The 20,556-nt window shown below is 38.8% G+C and overlaps 1 protein-coding gene across 3 annotated transcripts in view; it reads right to left on the bottom strand.

Moving 5' to 3' along the window:
- gpsm2 (G protein signaling modulator 2) overlaps nt 1–20,556 on the bottom strand; it is a 68,710-nt gene that overhangs the window by 17,045 nt on the left and 31,109 nt on the right. For all 3 annotated transcript variants that reach the window (XM_087990803.1, XM_043699722.2, XM_043699723.2), the window contains 5 exons: nt 15,168–15,310; nt 7,701–7,824; nt 6,645–6,760; nt 5,823–5,978; nt 2,825–2,933 (listed from right to left, as the gene is read on the bottom strand). In XM_087990803.1, the coding sequence (XP_087846929.1) occupies nt 2,825–2,933; nt 5,823–5,978; nt 6,645–6,760; nt 7,701–7,824; nt 15,168–15,310 (648 nt within the window). The remainder of the gene's footprint in view (nt 1–2,824; nt 2,934–5,822; nt 5,979–6,644; nt 6,761–7,700; nt 7,825–15,167; nt 15,311–20,556) is intronic.

Raw genomic sequence — 20,556 nt, 5'->3', positions numbered from 1 at the left:
AGACTAGAAAAGACTACTGTGTTCAGCTGAAGGACAACAATGAGTCAGATTGAAGCTTGCTTCTTAAAAAAAAAACGTCATGTTTACATTGAAGACACAAAGATTCACCTTTAGAGCTGAGAGTTCTTAAAATGATTTACAGCTTTAATCTGAAATGAATTTTTACTTCAAATGTTGTTACATTTCAGGTTCTTTACACAATTTTCTCAAACTAAATCCTAGTATTCGTTCTGTTGAATAGACTTTTATCCCTAATGTCAAAAGCTAAATATATTATAATAATAGTTGGCAGCAGAGTAACACAGTTCACTGCCATAAAAACTGCCTTGGTTAAAAGATGACATTTAATCGCCAGTTTCAAGAATGAACAACAGTGAAGCCTTGCCAGACACTCTCGAATCCCAACAATACCAATGCCCCCATGCTAAATCTATTTTTTTTTTTAGTTAGCCAAACCTCTATCCTTGCTAAAGTACAAATTCTAACATTGTGGGATTTCAAGTCACCTATTATGTGATACCTTATCAAACACTCTGAAAATCCAAATATGTAACATCCATTGCTTCCCCTTTACCTATCCTGCTAATGACTACTTTTTTTCCTTCTAGTAATATAGTTATTGTGTTTATTTCCTCCTTATTTTGCATATTGAAATTTTAGTAATTTTAGAATGTTATTTGTGTCTTCTACTGTGAAGACTAATGCAGAATATTTATTCAACTCCTCTGCCATTTCCAAGTTCCTAACTGTATCCCCAGGATATTCTCTAAGGGGCCTATGTTCACTTTGGCTTCTCTCTTGCTTTTCACATATTTAAAAGAAGCTATTGCTGTCCATCTTGCAAGTTTATGTTCAAAGTTTATCTTCCACCAATTATTTATTTGGTTGTTCTTTGTTGCTTAAAACTTTCTCAGATCTGGTTTACTATTAATTTTTGCCAAATTGTTTTTTCTTCCTTTCAAATTTGATACTATCCTTAACTTCCATGGTTAACTATGATAGGCTTATAGACCATAAGACATAGGAGCGGAAGTAAGGCCATTCGGCCCATCGAGTTCACTCCGCCATTCAATGGCTGATGGGCATTTCAACTCCACTTGCCCGCATTCTCTCCATAGCCCTTAATTTCTTGTGACATCAAGAATTTATCAATTTCTGCCTTGAAGACATTTAGTGTCCCAGCCTCCACTGCACTCTGTGGCAATGAATTCCACAGGCCCACCACTCTCTGGCTGAAGAAATGTCTCCGCATTTCTGCTCTGAATTTACCCCCTCTAATTCTAAGGCTGTGTCCATGGGTCCTAGTCTCCTCACCTAATGGAAACAATTTCCTAGCGTCCACCCTCTCCAAGCCATGTATTATCTTGTAAGTTTCTATTAGATCTCCCCTTAATCTTCTAAACTCCAATGACAATCTTCCTAGAAACCTTCTTCACTGGGGTATATCTTTGCTTTGAGCCATGAAATAATTTTCTTACATGTCTGCCGTTTTTCCTCAATCATCTTTGCTGCAAAACTCCTTCAGGCAGCTCTGCCCTCATTCCATTGTAATTGCCCTTATCTATGCTCAGCTCAGTTGCTGCAGACCCAAATTCCTTCTTCTCAAACTGAATGCAAAATTCATGCATTCAATACACTTAAATACAATACAAGCCAACTGACAATCCTAAATTGTTGTCTGTGTGTTTCTTTGCACACCTGGGTCTATTTAGCAAATGGTGTCCAATGGGAAAAACACATCTAATGTCCAACACTGCATTTTAGTTTTACGAGCATGGGCTGATGGTACAATCAATACCTTCCTTGCTACATAGAACCAAATGGTACTTGCTGTTTGATACAATCCGACAGTCTGTTTCGGCTTATCATTTATAGCTTCTTCAGCAGTTCTTCACCTTCATGTTCAAGACTATGAATGAGAACTATTAAAAAAACTACAGAACTGACTACTAATTGGTATATTTATTAATCTGCAGGCAATGCAAAACTTGAACTGAATGGGAGGAAAATAGCTTGAATAATTAGTGGATCTAGCAAAGTTTGAAACTTCTTCTCTTTCCCCCCCGCCACCGAATAGTATATTTTGGAACAAGTTTTCATCATTCACTCACAAAATTCTGTTATCATTTCATGCCTCAACCCTCAGCTCAATTTGTAACCCAGATAAAAGCTTCTGGATAATGCAGCCTCAGCAAAATATGCTGAACTGCAATATTACAATGCTTAGAGTGCACATTCCTACTAAAAGCTTTCTTGCCGCTTTGTGGACTTCCAAGATCCATGCATGGCAGTAATGTCTGGAATCGAAGGTCAATTCATCTGCACTCCAATTGCAGTGCATGGACCCTCAAAGCAGCTTTGCAACCTTGCAATCACACAGTGCTCTTACTCAAGTCACAAGGTTCCAGGTTCAGTCCCAATCCAGAATTTGAGTAGAAAAATCGAGTACAATACTTGAGTGCTGCACTGTCAGAGTAGCCACCTTGCGGATTAGACGTTAACCAAGGTGGTCCAATTGCCCGTTTAGATGGATTTAAAAGATACCATAGCACTACTTTAAAGGAGAGCAGGGAAGCTTTAGTGTCTTGGCCAATATTTATCTTTCAATTATCATAACAGCAGATTATCTGGTTATACAGTTTGTTGGGATTGTCTATGCACATATTTACTGCTCTGTTTCCTATATTGAAAAGCATTTAATTAACTATAAAACATTCTGGTAGTCATGAATTACACTGCATGAATGCAAGTCATTTTCTTCCATTCACATACATGTTAATAACAATTTAACTGCACCGTTAAGCAAATTATACAAAAATGTTACCTCTTTTGAAATTTCCAAGTGCTTCTCAGCAAACTGTACAGCTTGTTCATGATTTCCTAGTGCAGTGTAAGCATTTCCTAAACTCCAACAAGCTCTCCCTTCACCAATCCTAAAATTCAAAAGAAGAACAGAGTTAACGATGTTAGTTCATATTATTTGATTTTTTCCTTTAATTTCAAGTGCTATTATTTCTTAAACAAGAAATATATACCTCTGGAAGTTGTCTGGGCTATAGTCAGAACATGTTAACAAATGGATTTCTGTATATATTTATAAAACAATGTCACCTTGCAAAAAGTGGAATGCATATAAAATGTGTATTTGAAAAAGACTAAACAAGTACTCTGATGAAACAGAGGAATACTTCATTTAAAAACTTTGTTTGTTACTAATACTGCACTATACATGGGGTATACGGGTGAGGAGATAGAGTTAGTACTTTGCATAAATTCTAGATTTCAATTACTGGGCCACATATTTATAATATTAGTTGGGGAAAAAATAACTAGACGTGTTTTTTTGGTGCAGATCTTATAATAGCCATGCAAAGTCTTTTAATTAAGATTTGAATAAATTTTAAAAATTTGATCTTAAGATTTCTGAAAACATGGAGGACAGTGTAGAACTTCAAAATGATATTAGAGAAGTTGGAGGAGTGAGCGAATAAATACCAGATGAAGCTCAGTGCAGAGAAATGTGAGATAATGCAGTTTGATGGGGGGGAACATGGACAAAAAGTACAAAACAAGACTATAATCCTAAACAGGGCAGCATGGTGGCTCAGTGGTGAGCACTGCTGCCTCACAGTGCCAGGGACCCAAGTTCAATTCCAGCCTCGGTCGACTCTTCTCCCAGTGCCTGCATGGGTTTCCTCACACAATCCAAAGACGTGCAGGTCAGGTGAATTGGCCATGCTAAATTGCCCATAGTGTAGGTTATTAGTCAGAGGTAAATATAGAGTAGGGGAATGGGTCTGGGTGAATTACTCTTCATAGGGTCAGTGTGGACTTATTGGACCGAAGGGCCTGTTTCCACATTGTAGGGATTCCAATTCTAATTCTAAAAAAAACAGCAGACGAACCTTGGAGTATACTGAAGGAGGCAGCACATGTAGAGAGAGCAGTTAAATAAGCATACTGTATTCTTGGCTTTATTTATAGGGGCATAGAATATAACAAGGAGATGATGCTGAGAATGTAAAACACATTTGTTAGACTTCAGTTGGAATACTGTTTACAGTTCTGGATACCACATTAGAGGAAGGATGCAAACGCATTGGGAAGAGTTCAGCACAGACTTACAAGAACTATTTCTACATCTGAGAAATCTACATTATGAGGATAGATTGGAGAGGCTGGGATTGCTCTTCTGGAGGGGAGAAAGGCGAAGAGATTATCAGACAGAAGTTTTCAAAATCATGAGGGGGCTGGATATAGAAGGTAGGGAGAAACTGTCCCCACTGGTACAAAGTATGAAGAATGAGAATGCACATATTTAAAGTGATTTGCAAAAGAAGCAAATTATTAGGAGAGTTTTTTTCCACATAATAAGTGGTTTAGGTCTGGAAGCATAGTGCCTGGATGTGAAGTGGAGGCAAGTTCAACTGAGGCATTCAAGAAGGCATTGAATGAACATCTGAATAGAAACAATATGCATGGGTATGAAGAGAAGACAGGATATAGGCAGTAATGCATGATGTCTTTTTGAGGCGATACAGATATAATGGACCAAATGGCCTCCAATGCCATAACACCTCTATGATTCAGTCAGATAAAATCAAGTACAAATTTGCTCAGAATTTATTGCAGCATATTGATGAACAATAACCACCATTCTTGCTCATGGCCATTTAATTTCTATGATATTTTGCTCTGGAAACTGCACGATAGAAATAGTGCAATGCCCTTGCTTAGGAAACTGAATGGTACTTGTACTGTTCGACCTCCTTAACCAGGCTGTAGGAACGTTTACTTATAACATGATTAACAGAGCAAATAAATGCAATGCTGAGGGAAAGCAAACAAGAAAAATAGGATAGGAAAGGAGGAAGAAAAGGAAAGAAACAAAAGGATAGAAAAGCAACTCTACTACAATTAAAGCCTGAATGAAAAAAAGAAAGCGACTACACATTTAATACCTAACTTTCAGTACCCAGAGGTTGACTGGCAAAATTAGCACTTTACCACATTAAGAGGGCAACATCATGCATTCAGTTGGAAGAAAAAGGTTAAGGCATAGAAATAAAGTATTCACCCATCATTCATCTGTCTGAAAAAAATGTTAAGGATAATCCTCTTATCTAGCTGTTGGTTCTTAGGTATTCAATGTTTTTCTAAGATAATGAAAAGAATGAAAGACAGTTTTCATAGGCAAAAGTAAATCTGCACAGCTTGAATGATGAAAGCTAGATTTTCAATTGTTTTAAATCCAATTTTCCAAACCAACCTGTTCAGAGATGTGATTACACACCTCTGGAGCATGTCAGGTTTGAACCCCGATCTCTTAGACCGGGAGTAGGAACAGACATCACAAGAGGACCCTTGAAAGTTAGATTTTCACACTTAACCAGCAATTTCCTTAACCTGAAGCTGCAATAACAATAAGTAACATTAGTCTCACCACTATTTCTTATAGAATAAAACAAAGACTGCAGATTCTGAAGATCTGAAACAAAAATAGACGTGCTGGATTCTGTGTCACCAGATTGAAACATTAACTCTGCTTTCTTCCCATACTTGCTGCCAGACATGTGGAGTTTTGCTAGCAATTTCTGTTTTTATTTTATTATTTCTGTTAGGCTGGATAGATAAGCATTATTCTCATTATGAACATCTGTCAATAAAGCTTAATTTCTTACTATAAGAGATGCTTGCAAACTAAATGTAGTACTACAATGAACATTTCTTCACATACTGGAATGAATATATTGTGGATTATTATTTGTGGTAACAGCCATAAACTAGATCTTAGAGATTAAAGCAATTAAAAATAACTTTACCTATCTGCAAGTTCTTGTGCTATCATAAGATGTTTCAAATGATATTCAATGGCTTTTCCGTAGTCTTGAAGAAGAGTATAAGTGTTTCCAAGGCTGTAACAAGCTTGTGCTTCAACTGCCCTGTCCTTTAGCTGTCTAGCAAGATGTAACGTTCTCCTGAATCAGTAAAGCACAAGTATTTTAAAACAAACATTTTAAAATGTTACACAACATTGAAATATTTTGTTCCATTTCAAAAGAAATAGGAATTGACAGGCCGTTAGCTTCCGTCAAGCTCACACTCATTAAAACATAATTTGTTATCATGGTTATACATTGATTGCACCTTGTGGTGTGGGACCAAGACATACAGACTAATCTTTTAATGAAAAGGCCTGGATTTAAACTCTGGTCCGTATATAGCTAAGTGACCATGCCATGCAATTTAAGCATGCATTGGTCCTTGCATTGCTATTTTGAAGAGAGAGGGGAAAAAAAAAGTCCTGCAACTACACATCATCTGTGGATTATGCACAAGTGAATTTTAGTCAAGTACCAGACCATATAGTCAAGACACGTGAATTTGATCAGGGTACAGGTTTGATCATTGAACTATGCCGAGGAAAGGACTTCAAACCAGAGCAACAAACAGTCATTCAAATTAGCCATGATAATGTGGACCATGTCTTATTAGTCTGAGTTTACACATGAATGGTCACTTAAGGCCAAAGCTCCTGAAAATTGTTGAAATTGTGGCTTTCAAACAAACTTTTCTCACGGTCTTTAACTTACTTGATTTCAAAACAAAAGATAAAAAGATTTTCATATGCAAATAAAGCTCACTTGTAATATTCAGCAGCCAATGCAAATTCACCAAGAAACACATAGGCATTTCCCAGATTACTACTCGCTCTCCTTTCAGCTGATTTGTCTCCAAACTCCTTTGCAATCTCTAAGCGCTAAAAAGCATGAAGTGAGTTAAAATCAAGCAGAATATCAAAGTAGTCAACTTAAATATTTAAAGAACTGTAGTGTACACTGCACAGTAAGCTGAACTTGCAGGTTACAGTTTTATTTACTGCAATGTTTGACATAGAGCAAAAACATAGCCCCTTTAAAACTAAATTAAAGGCATCTAGCTGCTTGAAATGCACAGTCTACATACATAAGATTGCATTTAAAATTTCAAATGATTAAAGAATCCAAATATATCTATGCAAGGCACAATTTAAACACAAAACACTAACTATAAATATTCATTTATGGTTTGATAGCATCATCCCTTTCTTCAAGTTCATAATTTGATATTTTCATAAATTGGCTTTGACAGAAGTTCATATTTAAAAGGAATGGCATGAGTTGCACTTGTGTAGTTGATTCGCATAACTCTTACAATATAATCAGTCAGTTAGTCGGCAAAACCAATAGAAGGAAACTTCCATTTCCTGCAGTTTAAAAACAAGGTTTCTTGCCCTGGTAACAATTTAACATGGAGAACAATATAGATCAAATCCACAGATCATGCAAACATAAACACAATATGCAAATTACCTCTCAACATCTGTAGAAGCATTGTGAACTGTGACAGACATGAACAGGCAAAAAAAAGCCAAAAATGATTTACAAGCACACAATAAGAGTTTATGCCTTACAGATAGCTACAGCAGGATCTAGTGGCTTCAGATCCATGCCTATAGTAAGTAAATAAAGAACTAATACATTGTGGCTTCACTTTCCAACAGGGCACAAAACATTAATCCAAGAAAATCCAGATTACTGTATCCTGCCTTCTAACTATAGAGAACATTACAAAATTATGTAATTTTAATAAATTTGCATCTCCATGTAAATATTCTGAAATTAAGATTGGGTTAAATATAGATGTTTGCTATTTCATACCTCTTTGTGGGATTTCACTGCTTTTCTGAAGTTCCCCAAAAGATAATGTGTATTTCCTAGATTTCCATAAGCACGCCCCTGAGCTGCTCGGTCTCCCAGCTCCTTTACTATTGCTAAATTTGCCCTATGAATGAAATTATTACCAGTAAATAGAACTGATCTTTGATGGTTAGTTCAGATTGTAATTTAACAAAGTAAGGATTAATTCAGTTAAGAAATATAAGATAGTTGATAATGATCACTGCTCATATCTATGTCTATGCAAACCCTTTGTGAAAATCAGGAGTACCAGAATCAAACCTGTACATCTACCACTTAAAAGCATAAATTGGCGGCTAATGGGTTTAGTGTAAGACTATGTTCCTTTTTACAAAATAGTGTGGGCACTTTTATTTAAAATATGTGTATAGTCTCTTTAAAAATTATTTGCACCACCTCACTTTATGTCAAAGTGGTCAACACACTGCACAGGTACTTCAGGTTCCCGCACGGTCTAGAAGAAACACTGGCTAGAACCCTTTGTACAGAAATCCCAAGCTCTTCATTCCTTTCCAGGAACAAACTAGTAAAACTGGATAGAGGATTTTTCTTTTAAGATTGATCAAAATTCTCCAGAAGATTATATGATGTCAAACAGAAAACATTTTACCCACCATGAACAAAGTACATCAGAAAACAATAGAAAAAAAACCCTGGGCACATTAACCAGATCTAATCCCTCCATATTCCACCACATACCCTAAAGACATGGAACCATAAATCAAGATGTTAGGAATCCAGAGATTTATCATTTTTCTTTCTTTAATTTTTAGCTAGCTCTCATCAGAATTAGCAAATCTGCCTCCCAATGCCTCATCCTTACTATCAGAACTAATACTTACATTGCACACAGACGTGAATCTTTACCAAAAGGCATATGTTATGGAGCAGCTTAGCACTATAACAAAAAACAAACTGTGCCTATGTATGCAACAGGGACCATCATAAACTGTGAAATGTTGCTCCTAAAAATTATGCTTCGTGTCAATGGCCAATTATCAATTCAAATCGTGCTCCCAAATTGCCCAAATGGCAATACCTGACAAATTTGCCTTAAAACAAGAAATAAATGTCATTAACTGGATGTTATAGACAATAGACAATAGGTGCAGGAGTAGGCCATTCTGCCCTTTGAGTCTGCACCACCATTCAATATGATCATGGCTGATCATCCTTAATCAGTATCCTGTTCCTGCCTTATCTCCTTAACCCTTGATTCCACTAACTTTGAGAGCTCTATCCAACTCTTTCTTAAATGAATCCAGAGACTGGGCCTCCACTGTCCTCTGGGGCAGAGCATTCCACATAGCCACCACTCTCTGGGTGAAGAAGTTTCTCCTCACCTCTGTCCTAAATGGTCTACCCCGTATTTTTAAGCTGTGTCCTCTGGTTCGGCACCCACCCATCAGCGGAAACATGTTTCCTGCCTCCAGAGTGTTCAATCCTTTAATAATCTTATATGTCCCCTCTCAGTCTTCTAAACTCGAGGGTATACAAGCCCAGTCGCTCCAGTCTTTCAGCGTAAGATAGTCCCGCCATTCCAGGAATTGACCTTGTGAACCTATGCTGCACTCCCTCAATAGCTAGAATGTCTTTCCTCAAATTTGGAGACCAGAACTGCACACAGTACTCCAGGTGTGGTCTCACCAGGGTCCTGTACAGCTGCAGAAGAACCTCTTTGCTTCTATATTCAATCCCTCTTGTTATGAAGGCCAGCATGCTATTAGCCTTCTTCACTATCTGCTGTACCTGCATGCTTACCTTCGTTGACTGGTGTACAAGAACACCCAGATCTCTTTGTACTGCCCCTTTACCTAAATTGATTCCATTTAGGTAGTAATCTGCCTTCCTGTTCTTGCCACCAAAGTGGATAACCATACATTTATCCATATTAAACTGCATCTGCCATGCATCTGACCACTCACCTAACCTGTCCAGGTCATCCTGTAATCTCCTAACATCCTCCTCACATTTCACCCTGCTACCCAGCTTAGTATCATCAGCAAATTTGCTAGTGTTATTACTAATACCATCTTCTATATCATTAACATATATTGTAAAAAGCTGCGGTCCCAGCACGGATCCCTGCGGTAACCCACTGGTCACTGCCTGCCATTCCGAAATGGAGCCGTTTATCACTACTCTTTGTTTCCTATCAGCCAACCAATTTTCAATCCAAGTTAGTACTATGCCCCCAATACCATGCACCCTAAGTTTGCTCACTAACCTCCTATGTGGGACTTTATCAAAAGCTTTCTGAAAGTCCAGGTACGCTACATCTACTGGATCTCCCTCGTCCATCTTCAGAGTTACATCCTCAAAAAATTCCAGAAGATTAGTCAAGCATGATTGCCCTTTCATAAATCCATGCTGACTCTGACCTATCCTGTTACTACTATTCAGATGTGTCGCAATTTCATCCTTCATAATAGACTCCAGCATCTTTCCCACCACTGAGGTCAGACTAACCGGTCTATAATTTCCTGTTTTCTCTCTCCCACCTTTCTTAAAAAGTGGTACAACATTAGCCACCCTCCAATCTGCAGGAACTGATCCCAAATCTATCGAACTCTGGAAAATAATCACCAACGCATCCACGATTTCTCGAGCCACCTCCTTCAGTACCTTGGGATGTAGACCATCAGGCCCCGAGGACTTATCAACCTTCAGACCCAACAGTCTCTCCGACACCAATTCCTGGCAAATATAAATTCCCTTAAGTTCAGGTCCTTCAGCCACTGTTACCTCAGGGAGATTGCTGGTGTCTTCCCCAGTGAACACAGATCTGAAGTACCAATTCAATTCTTCTGCCATTTCTTTGTTCCCTGTAATATATTCCCCTGTTTCTGTCTTCAAGGGCCCAATTTTAGTCTTAACCATTTTTTTCCCTTTCACATACCTGAAAAAGCTTTTACTGTCCTCCTTTATATTTTTGGCCAGTTTACCTTCATACCTCATTTCTTCTCTGCGTATTTCCTTCTTAGTAATCCTCTGTTGTTCTTTAAAAGCTTCCCAATCCTCCATTTTCCCACTTATCTTTGCTATGTTATACTTTTTCTCTTTTAACTTTATATGTTTCTTAACTTCCCTCGTCAGCCACGGCCACCCATGCCTCCTCCTAGGGTCTTTCTCCCTTTTTGGAATGAACTGATCCTGCATCTTCTGCATTATACCCAGAAATATTCGCCATTGTTCCTCCACTGTCATCCCTGCTAAGGTATTGCACCATTGCCACTGTCATCCCTCCTAAGGTATTGCACCATGTTGCTTGAATAAAGTCTGCCACATGTCTGATTCCTGCCTGCCTCCTAAGACATTGTCCCTGGTCGGGGGTTACACTTCCACAGTATCTATGTGACAAACTGAGTTCACAAACAAGTTTGATTAAAAAGCATAAATACTGCCAATGCTGGAATTCAGAAACAAACACAGACAATACTAGAAATTCAGCAGGTCTGGCAGCATCCCTGGAGAGAAAATATATGTTGACATTTAGAGTCCGGTATGACTGTTCTAAAATGGAAACTTCAGAGTGCTTTTGTGCAGAGGTATCTGGTTGCTGTAGTGCATGAATTACAGGTACAGCAGGTAATAAGGGAGGCAACTGAATTTTAGCATTTATTGCTAAAAGAATAAAGTAGAAAAGTAGAAAAAAGTGTTGCTGCAACTGTCCAAAGCATTTGTGAGACTGTATGTGTAATGACAGTTTTGGTCCCCTTACACAAGTAGGGACTCAGAGGGGATTCACTAGATTGATTCCAGAGATGAGTGGTTTGTCTTGAGAGAGTGAGCAGGTTAGACTTGTATTCTCTAGAGTTTAGAAGAATGACTTGAGATCAAATTGAGGTATACAAGATGCTATTGAGTAAAGGGGATTGACTAAGTAGACATAGAAAGGAAGTTTCTTCTCATCAGACAATCTAGAGTGAGAGGTCATAGTTTTAGCATTGAGCAGCAGATTTAAATCAGAGGAGAAATTAATGCTCTCAAAGGGTAATGAATCTGTGGAATTCACTACCCCGGAGTACAAAATGCCAGGTCATCGAACATAGGACAGTACAGCGCAGTACAGGTCCTTCGGCCCTTGATGTTGCACCGACTTGTGAAACCAATCTAAAGCTCATCTAACCTACACTATTCCATTATCATCCATATGTTTATCCAGCAGCCATTTAAATGCCCTTAATATTGACATGCCCACTACTATAGCAGGCAGGGCATTCCACTTCCTTACTAGTCTGAGTAAAGAACCTACCTCTGACATCTGTCCTATAACTATCACCCCTCAATTTAAAGCTATGTCCCATCGTGCTAGCCATCACCAACCAAAGACAAAGGCTCTCACTATCCAACCTATCTAATCCTCTGATCATCCTGAATGCCTCTATAAAGTCACCTCGTAACCTTCTTCTCGCCAGCGAAAACAGGCTCAAGTCTCTCAGCCTTTCTTCATAAGGCCTTCTCTCCATACCAGGCAACATCCTGGTAATTTTCCTCTGCATTCTTTCCATTGCTTCCACATCCTTCCTGTAATGCAGCGACCAGAACTGTATGCAATGCTCTAGGTGCTGCTGCACCAGAGTTTTGTACAACTGCAACATGACCTCATGGCTCCTAAACTCAATCCCTATACCAATAAAAGCTAACACACTGTTCGCCTTCTTAACAACCCTATCAACCTGGGTGGCAACTTACAGGGATCTATGCACATGGACACCGAGATCTCTCTGCTCATCCACACTACCAAGAATCTTACCATTCGCCCAGTATTCTGTATTCCTGTTATTCCTTCCAAAGTGAATGACCTCACACATTTCTACATTAAACTCTATTTGCCACCTCCCAGCCCAGCTCTGCAGCTTATCTATGTCCCTGTGTAACCTGCAACATCCTTCTACACTGTCCACAATTCCACCAACTTTAGATTCATCCACAAATTTACTAACCTATCCTTCTACGCTCTCATCCAGGTCATTTATAAAAATGACAAACAGCAGTGACCCAAAACAGATCCTTGCAGCACCACACTAGTAACTGAATTCCAGCATGAACATTTCCCATCAACCACCACACTCTGTCTTCTTACAGCTCACTAATTTCTGATCCAAACCGCTAAATCACCCTCAGTCCCATGCCTCTGTATTTTCTTCAATGGGGAACCTTATCAAACGCTTTATTAAAATCCATATATACCACATCAACTGCTTTACCCTCATCTACCTGTTGGTCACCTTCGCAAAGAACTCAATAAGGTTTGTGAGGCACGACCTACCCTTCACAAAACAGTGTTGACTATCCCTAATCAAATTACTCCTTTCGAGATGATTATAAATCCTCTCTTATAACCCTTTCAAAAACTTTACCTACAACCGAAGGAAGGCTCACTGGTCTATCATTACCAGAGCTGTCTCTACTCCCCTTCTTGAGCAAGGGGACAACATTTGCTATCCTCCAGTCTTTTGGCACTATTCCTACAGACAATGACAACATAAAGATCAAAGCCAAAGGCACTAGCTTCCCAGAGAATCTTAGGATAAATCCCATCCAGCACACTTTCCAGAATTGCCTACACCTCTTTCTTCCTTATGAACCTCAATCCCAGCAAATCTAATAGCCAGTACATCTCAGTATTCTCCTCGACAACATTGTCTTTTTCCAGTGTGAATAATGATGAAAAATATTCATTTAGCGTCTCTCCTATCTCTTTGTACTCCATGCACAACTTCCCACTACTGTCCTTGATTGGCCCTAATCTTACCCTGGTCATTCTTTTATTCCTGACATACCTATAGAAAGCTTCAAGGTTGTTCTTGATTCTACCTGCCAATGACTTCTCATGTCCCCTCCTGGCTCTCCTTAGCTCTCTCTTTAGGTCCAGACTGGCTAACCTGTAAATCTCAAGCATCCTAACTGAGATTTCACATCTCATCTTTACATAAGTCTCCTTCTTCCTCATGACAAGAGATTCAACTTTCTTTAGTAAACCACGGTTCCCTCGCTCAACCACTTCCTCCCTGCCTGACAGGTACATTCTTATCAAGGACACACAGCAGCTGTTCCTTGAACAAGCTTCATATTTCAATTGTACCCATCCTCTTCACTTTCCTTCCTCAACCTATGCTCATAAATCTTACCTAATTGCATCATAATTGCCTTGCCCCCAGCTGTAACTCTTGCCTTGCAGTATATTCCCATCACTTTCCATGACTAAAGTAAACGTAACTGAATTGTGATCACTATCACCAAAGTGCTCAGCTACCTCTAAATTTAACACCTGGCCTGGTTCATTACCCAGTACCAAATCCAATGTGGCCTCGCCTCTTGTTGGCCTATCTACATACTGTGTTAGGAAACCCTCCAGTACACATTGGACAAAAACTGACCCAAACTATAGTGTTTCCTGTTAATATTTGGAAAGTTAAAGACCCTATAACAACTACCCTGTTACTTTCACTCCTATCCAGAATCATCTTTGCAAGGCTTTCCTCTACATCTCTGGAACCTTTTAGAGGCCTGTAAAAAACTCCCAATACTGCGACCTCTCCTTTCCTGTTTCTAACCTCAACCCATGCTACCTCAGTAGATGAGTCCTCATCAAAAGTTATTTCTGGTACCGTAATACTGTCCTTGACTAACAATGCCACACCTCCCCTTCTTTTATCACCTTCCCTGATCTTACTGAAACATCTAAACCCCGGAATCTGCAATAACCATTCCTGTCCCTGCTCTATCCATGTCTTCGAAATGGCTACAACATCAAAGTCCCAGGTACCAACCCATGCACCTGGCATTGAAGTATACACACTTCAAACCACTTTCCTGCCTGCCAGCAAACTGAGTAAATTTAAGGAGGAGATAATAGATATAGTTGTAATTATTTATGGGTTGATAGATTATTGGGAGTGGCAGCAAAGTGGAGGAGAGGCTGAGATGTGATCAATCGTGGTCAGATTGAAGGGCAAAGCAGATTCAAGGGGCTGAATTCCTGATCCTAGCTCTTATATTTTTTCAGAAAGAACAAATAACAAACAAGCTCATCATGCTCACTAAACCAAAGGTTAGCCATCAAGCAGTCTTTCATGTTCAAGTTTATTCAGTAGCCTAATATATTTATTGTCCCAGTTACTTTGTTCCTCTTCTTAAGCAAGATATTATGCTAGACAAAAAAAAAATGCTGATTTCTATACAAAAATACTTTCCTTAGTAAGAGGGGATGCACAAGGAATATGAATTTCTGAAGTGGTAGTTTAGCAAAAAAAGATTTGAACTACTGCCAAAGATCGGAAACAGAATCCATCACAGCTTTTAAGGTGGCAGGCACATTTCGATAAACAAATAACTCACTCAGAAAACTGGCACGCAACAATAGACCAAATGGTTTCTTTTACTATTTTAATGTATCATATTTTATTGAAAGAAACTACTCACTCATAGTAGTCTGAAGCTTTTTGTAAAACCACAATCACCTCTTCTGGAAAGTCACCTGGATTCTGAGTTTCTGCACAAACTAGACTTTTGCCTTTAGCATGGTATGCATTACCAAGGTTGTAAAGTGCTCTTGCTTCACCCACCTGTTTTTATAAACACAGTCAAAATAAAAATTGTATGAAGAAAACGAATTACTCAAAAGATTAATAAAAGTCTACCGTGCAAATCATTTCTTAAAATTCTAACACAGTTACCATTCAACCAAACAAGTTAGTGGTTTTATTTTCAAATTTTATGATTTCTTAGAAAAGCTACAGTAATGTCAATGGACTGTAAAAGTCTCTATAGGTATGGAGAAAGGAAACATTTGGCCAAAATGTGTGTGTCCCCATTACAGAGCCAGGAAAATGTATAGAGTGTAATAGAGAAATGAGAGAACCAAAATGATTTTTTTTTTGTCTCATTTTCACTTAGGAATATACAAGAAATTTCCCAGAGATCAGGTGGCTAAAAGATTTGAAGTAAATCAGCCTTGAGAAGATTGTAATAAGAAATTAAATGAGGCTGAAAGTTGGTAAATCCCAAGGACTGTATAGTCTACATCCCAGAGTACCGAACATCATCGGTAGTTATGTTCCAAATTTTTATAGATTGTGAAATAATGCTGGATTAGAAAATGCTAAATGTCATCCCACTATTTAAGAAGGGAGCGAGAGACAAAAAAAACAGGAATTATTGACCTCTTAACTTCTTAAGTTTTTACTTAAGAGTAGGGAGAACATTAGAATCTATTACAAAGAATGGGATTAATTGGACACCTGAATGATAATGATCTGATTAGGCACCATCAGCAAGGATTTGTGAATGGGAAATCACATTTGACAAACCTGTTGGAGTTTACAAAGGGAGGCCGATGGATGTGGCACAGCTACATTTTCAGAAAGCTTTTGATAAAGTCCTCCATAGCAGGCTGGTTAGAAAATCAAAATATATGGAATAGGATATAATGAACTGTATTTAGCTAACAGACTTAAAACACAGAGTAGGAATAAATAGGTTATTCTCAATTGGTATGCTCAGACTGGTAATGTACTGCAAGGATCAATACGTGGGCCCCAGCTGTTTATATTATCAATGACTTGGAGATGGAGACCAAATGTAACATTTCCAAATTTGAGAATGATACAAAGCTAAGTGTGAACGTGCATTGAAAGGAAGATGTAAAGCAGTTTCAGTAGGATTTGGATTAATTTATTTAATGGACATCAAATGGCACATGTGAAAATGTGAAGTTATCCACTTCGGCAAAAAACAAAACAGACGTGCAGAACTGTTGGCAAGGGTCTTGTGGTGTCCCTACCTCAGAGATTGTGAAAATTCATCCCATAATTTTTTTTCTGTATAATAAGCTTACATTTCCTTATTAAGAACATCAGCAGCCTCATATATAGTATGCTCAATGACTGACGAGCTAATTGTAAAATTAAAACTCAATTACCTAGCAACCTCCCAGGTTTCATTTCAGGATCTGATCTAGCCAGTATTAGCAAAAGGTGGGATCATAACAGTACTTCCATTAGATTTTGCATTCAAATGAATATCAGAAAACTACATTAAGTAGCTGTCAACAAAAAATGAGTGCACATGGAATAGCGAGAAATTTATTTACTTGGCAAATAAGTTTTGTTTATTTATTCATGGAATCTGGACATATCGAAAGACAAGCATTCCCAATCCTAAATATGTACAAGAATGTCACTATGAGCCCCTTCTTCATCTGTAGTCTTTGTGATGTCTGTATATCCACAGTGCTACTGGGGAGGGAGTTCCAGGACTTTGTTACACTGACAGTAAAAGTGCAGAGATATACTTATTGGTTAAGCAGTATGAGACAGATAGTAAGCAGAATTTGTTGTCCATTAAATAAATTAATCCAAATCCTGCTCAAATTGGCAAGGTGCAAATAGTGGGCTTCCCAAGAATGTGTTTCCCTTGTCGAGGCAATCTAGAAAGACAAGATAAGGATATAGGTATAGTATATTTACACAAGGAGAGAGAATGGCAGATTTAAAACAGAGACAAGAAGGAATTAATCTTGGAATTTTCTAACCCTGAGTGCAATGGATGCCAGGACACTGAACAAATGTATGTTTTTTAAAATAGTAATGGGTTGAAGGGTTATGAAAAGCAGACAGGAAAGTGAAGTTGAGGCCAAGTTATTGGCCCTGATCATATTGAATTACAGAGCAGGCTCGAGAAGCTGAATTGCCTCCTCCTCCTCCTTCTTATTTTCAACTTTCCATTCAATTTATAAAATTATATAAATGGAGTAATAGAGAACCAGATATCTAAGTTTGCTAAAGGCACTAACGTGATACTAATTACTGCATAATTACTTACAGTAAGTTAAAAAGGCATAAAGTTGCAAAAGGACAGTCATTGTTTTTCCCACTCACTACAGGGGAACCTCGATCTTCCGAAGTCCTTGGCGGGCAGGTTTTCATTCGGATAATTGATTATAAGGTAAAGTGATTTGACGTTAAACAAAGGAAGCTGCACTGCCCATAATTGTGTTAAAACAGAATTTTTATTTCATTTGATCACTAAAAATCTGTACAAACACTGCATATCGCTTAAAAATTAATGACATTTTACAACTCAGATCACTTTTTCTGAACCTGTACAATAAAAAGGAATTCATCAAAGTGGAGGTTGGTTAGTATTTCCGAAGAAATTATCCAGCTGCTATTGCTTGAGGAAGTGCTGTCTCTTTTTTTTGTAGCGAACAGTAACATTTGACAAAGATGCATCAGTTTAAAGGCATCAACTCCATCTTGTGCTTCGTACCACTCCATGAAAAGTCACAAACTGTCAATAGCTTCATTAATGGGTTCTGGAGGTGCTGCCAGTATCAGACTTTCCTTGCTATCCACACCATTCATACATTCCTGCTGTTCCGCTGTGACTACGTTGACTATTTGATCATCGGTGAGTGTCTCTGTTCCAATTTCTTTGTCACAGTTCACCCAAGCATCAATCTCTGTTTCTGCAAAGTCTTCTAAACCCAGCTGTCTGCAGTTTTCAGTGATGTCAGTGGTTTTGCTTTGCTCTGGATGGGTGTCCACTTCACTGGCATGGCTCCCAATATGCGAGCTATTGGACCAACAGTCTGCAATTGTCGATGGCATGATGCAGTCCCAAGATTCAACAATCATGAACAGAGTGTCCTTGACTGTGATTCCCTTAATGATTTCTTGCAGTCCTTTGTCAGCATTGTCTTCATCCAGGACGGCACGCAACATGTCATGGCGGTAATATTTTTTCATAATTGCAATGATTCCCTGATCTGTAATCTTGAAGTGGTGTTGGGTGGTAAAAACAAACACTTGGTAGCTCAGTCTGCTGAATATAACTGGCTGACTTTCACATTGTCAACAAGCAGAAGGGTGCATTGGTAGAGTCCTTTGCTTGCCAAATGTGACCTGACAGCGTGTACAAAATCTTCATGGAACCAGGTTGAGAAAAGTGGATATGTCATCCATGCTTATTATGTGCTCTGTACCTCATGGGAAACGAGTTCTAGTCACAGTTTGTAAAGCAACGAGGATTAGCATATCGCCCAATGCAGACAAGCTGTAATTTATGAGTGCCGGTGTCATTGACACAGGGGAAAATAGTGAGTCAATCCTTCTGCACTTTATTCCTGACACCTGATTTTCCACGGTGGACCTAAGTGTTTTATCTGGCAGTGCATGCCAGAACAATCACGTTCATCTGCATTGTATAATTGCTCAGGTTCATACTTTCCTTCATGAATGATGGATTGCAGTTTCAGTCTGTCATCTTCCACGGTGCTGTCATCCACAGACTTCTGCTCTCCCAGAACGCTGAGCTGCCTAATACTGTGACGATGTTTGAAGCGCTGTAACCAGCCCAATGATACACTGTGATCAGACTCACCGGTGTGGAGAAATTCATGGAAACTGGCAGCTTTTTCCAGTATCATCAGGCCAGATACGAGAATTCCCTTTTCATGCTGCTGTGGAAACCACAAAAATACAGCTTGAACAATTTGCTCATCCTTTGCTGCTTTCATGGATTTTCTTTTTAGAGCATTTGCAGTGTCACTTAGGCTGATGAATTTCTCAATCGCTGGTCTTGCTTTCTTGATGTCAGACACTGTCGCTATTCCAATGTTGTACTTCTGTGCAATTCTCACCACGGTCTAGGCACTGTAAAATCTCATTTTTCTGTTCAATTGTCACCGTGGTGTGCTTTCTCTTCACAGAGATGGTAAGTACATACAACAAACTCGATCAGTTACACCAGATACGAACTCAGAAAAAAAGTTGTAGAGGGAATGAAGACACCACTGACTTTGTCATGTATTTTAAAATCCTTCAGCATGTCAGTCATTTTCATGTGTTAAAATTCTTTCAATACTGCAACAATTGATGGACTAAAATTGTTGGACCAGTGTCATTAACACCTTATTTGCTGCGACGCTTGCACATCATTTTTTGTGCGAGTACTCCCCTGTTTTCCTCAGTTAAACTAAAGACCCGATCTTTGCACCATTGTTGGTTAAAATTATGTTAACACTTGTACAATTGACTGGCTGAGATTTTTGCAGCAGTGTCAGTAACACCGCTTTTATGCAACATTTGCAGATCTTCTTCAGTTCAGGTAACCCTCATTTACCCTATGCTGCCAACAAAAGATGTGATGGCAACACCATTATCAGTAACACCACTTTGTTGTAATAGTTTCACAGGACCGTCAGATTCCGTTCGGATAATCCGATTTTCGGATAATTGGTATTCGGATAAACGAGTTTCTACTGTATGCGCAACAGAAGGTATGGTTATCCACTTTACAGGGGCAAGTGAGGACTGCAGATGCTGGAGATCAGAGCTGAAAATGTGTTGCTGGAAAAGCGCAGCAGGTCAGGCAGCATCCAAGGAACAGGAGAATCGACGTTTCGGGCATAAGCCTGAAGAAGGGCTTATGCCCGAAACGTCGATTCTCCTGTTCCTTGGATGCTGCCTGACCTGCTGCGCTTTTCCAGCAACACATTTTCGTATCCACTTTACACCCTAGAAAGTTAGGTCAGACTATTTTCTGGATCACAAGAGTTAAGAACTTCTAAAAAGAAGCTGGAGGTAAAAATATGGAATGCTAAAAGATAGTGTACAAGTACAAAAATAAATCAACAATCTAATAAAATGTTGGCCTTTATCTGAAGGTAGCTAGGAGTTACATTACAGTTGTACAACATTTTGAATCAGTACTATGTAGAGCACTGAAATCTGATTTTGGGCGCACCTCAACAAAAATATAATGACCTCAGAAATATCTCACTATTCAACCAAAATTATACCGGCACTAA

Source organism: Chiloscyllium plagiosum, unplaced genomic scaffold (assembly GCF_037043375.1).
Source record: "Chiloscyllium plagiosum isolate Xiang-an unplaced genomic scaffold, Cpla_swu_hap1 HiC_scaffold_9, whole genome shotgun sequence".
NCBI lineage: Eukaryota > Metazoa > Chordata > Chondrichthyes > Orectolobiformes > Hemiscylliidae > Chiloscyllium > Chiloscyllium plagiosum.
The sequence above is the reverse complement of the archived record's forward strand: the minus strand, read 5'-3'. Positions and strand labels throughout refer to the sequence as shown.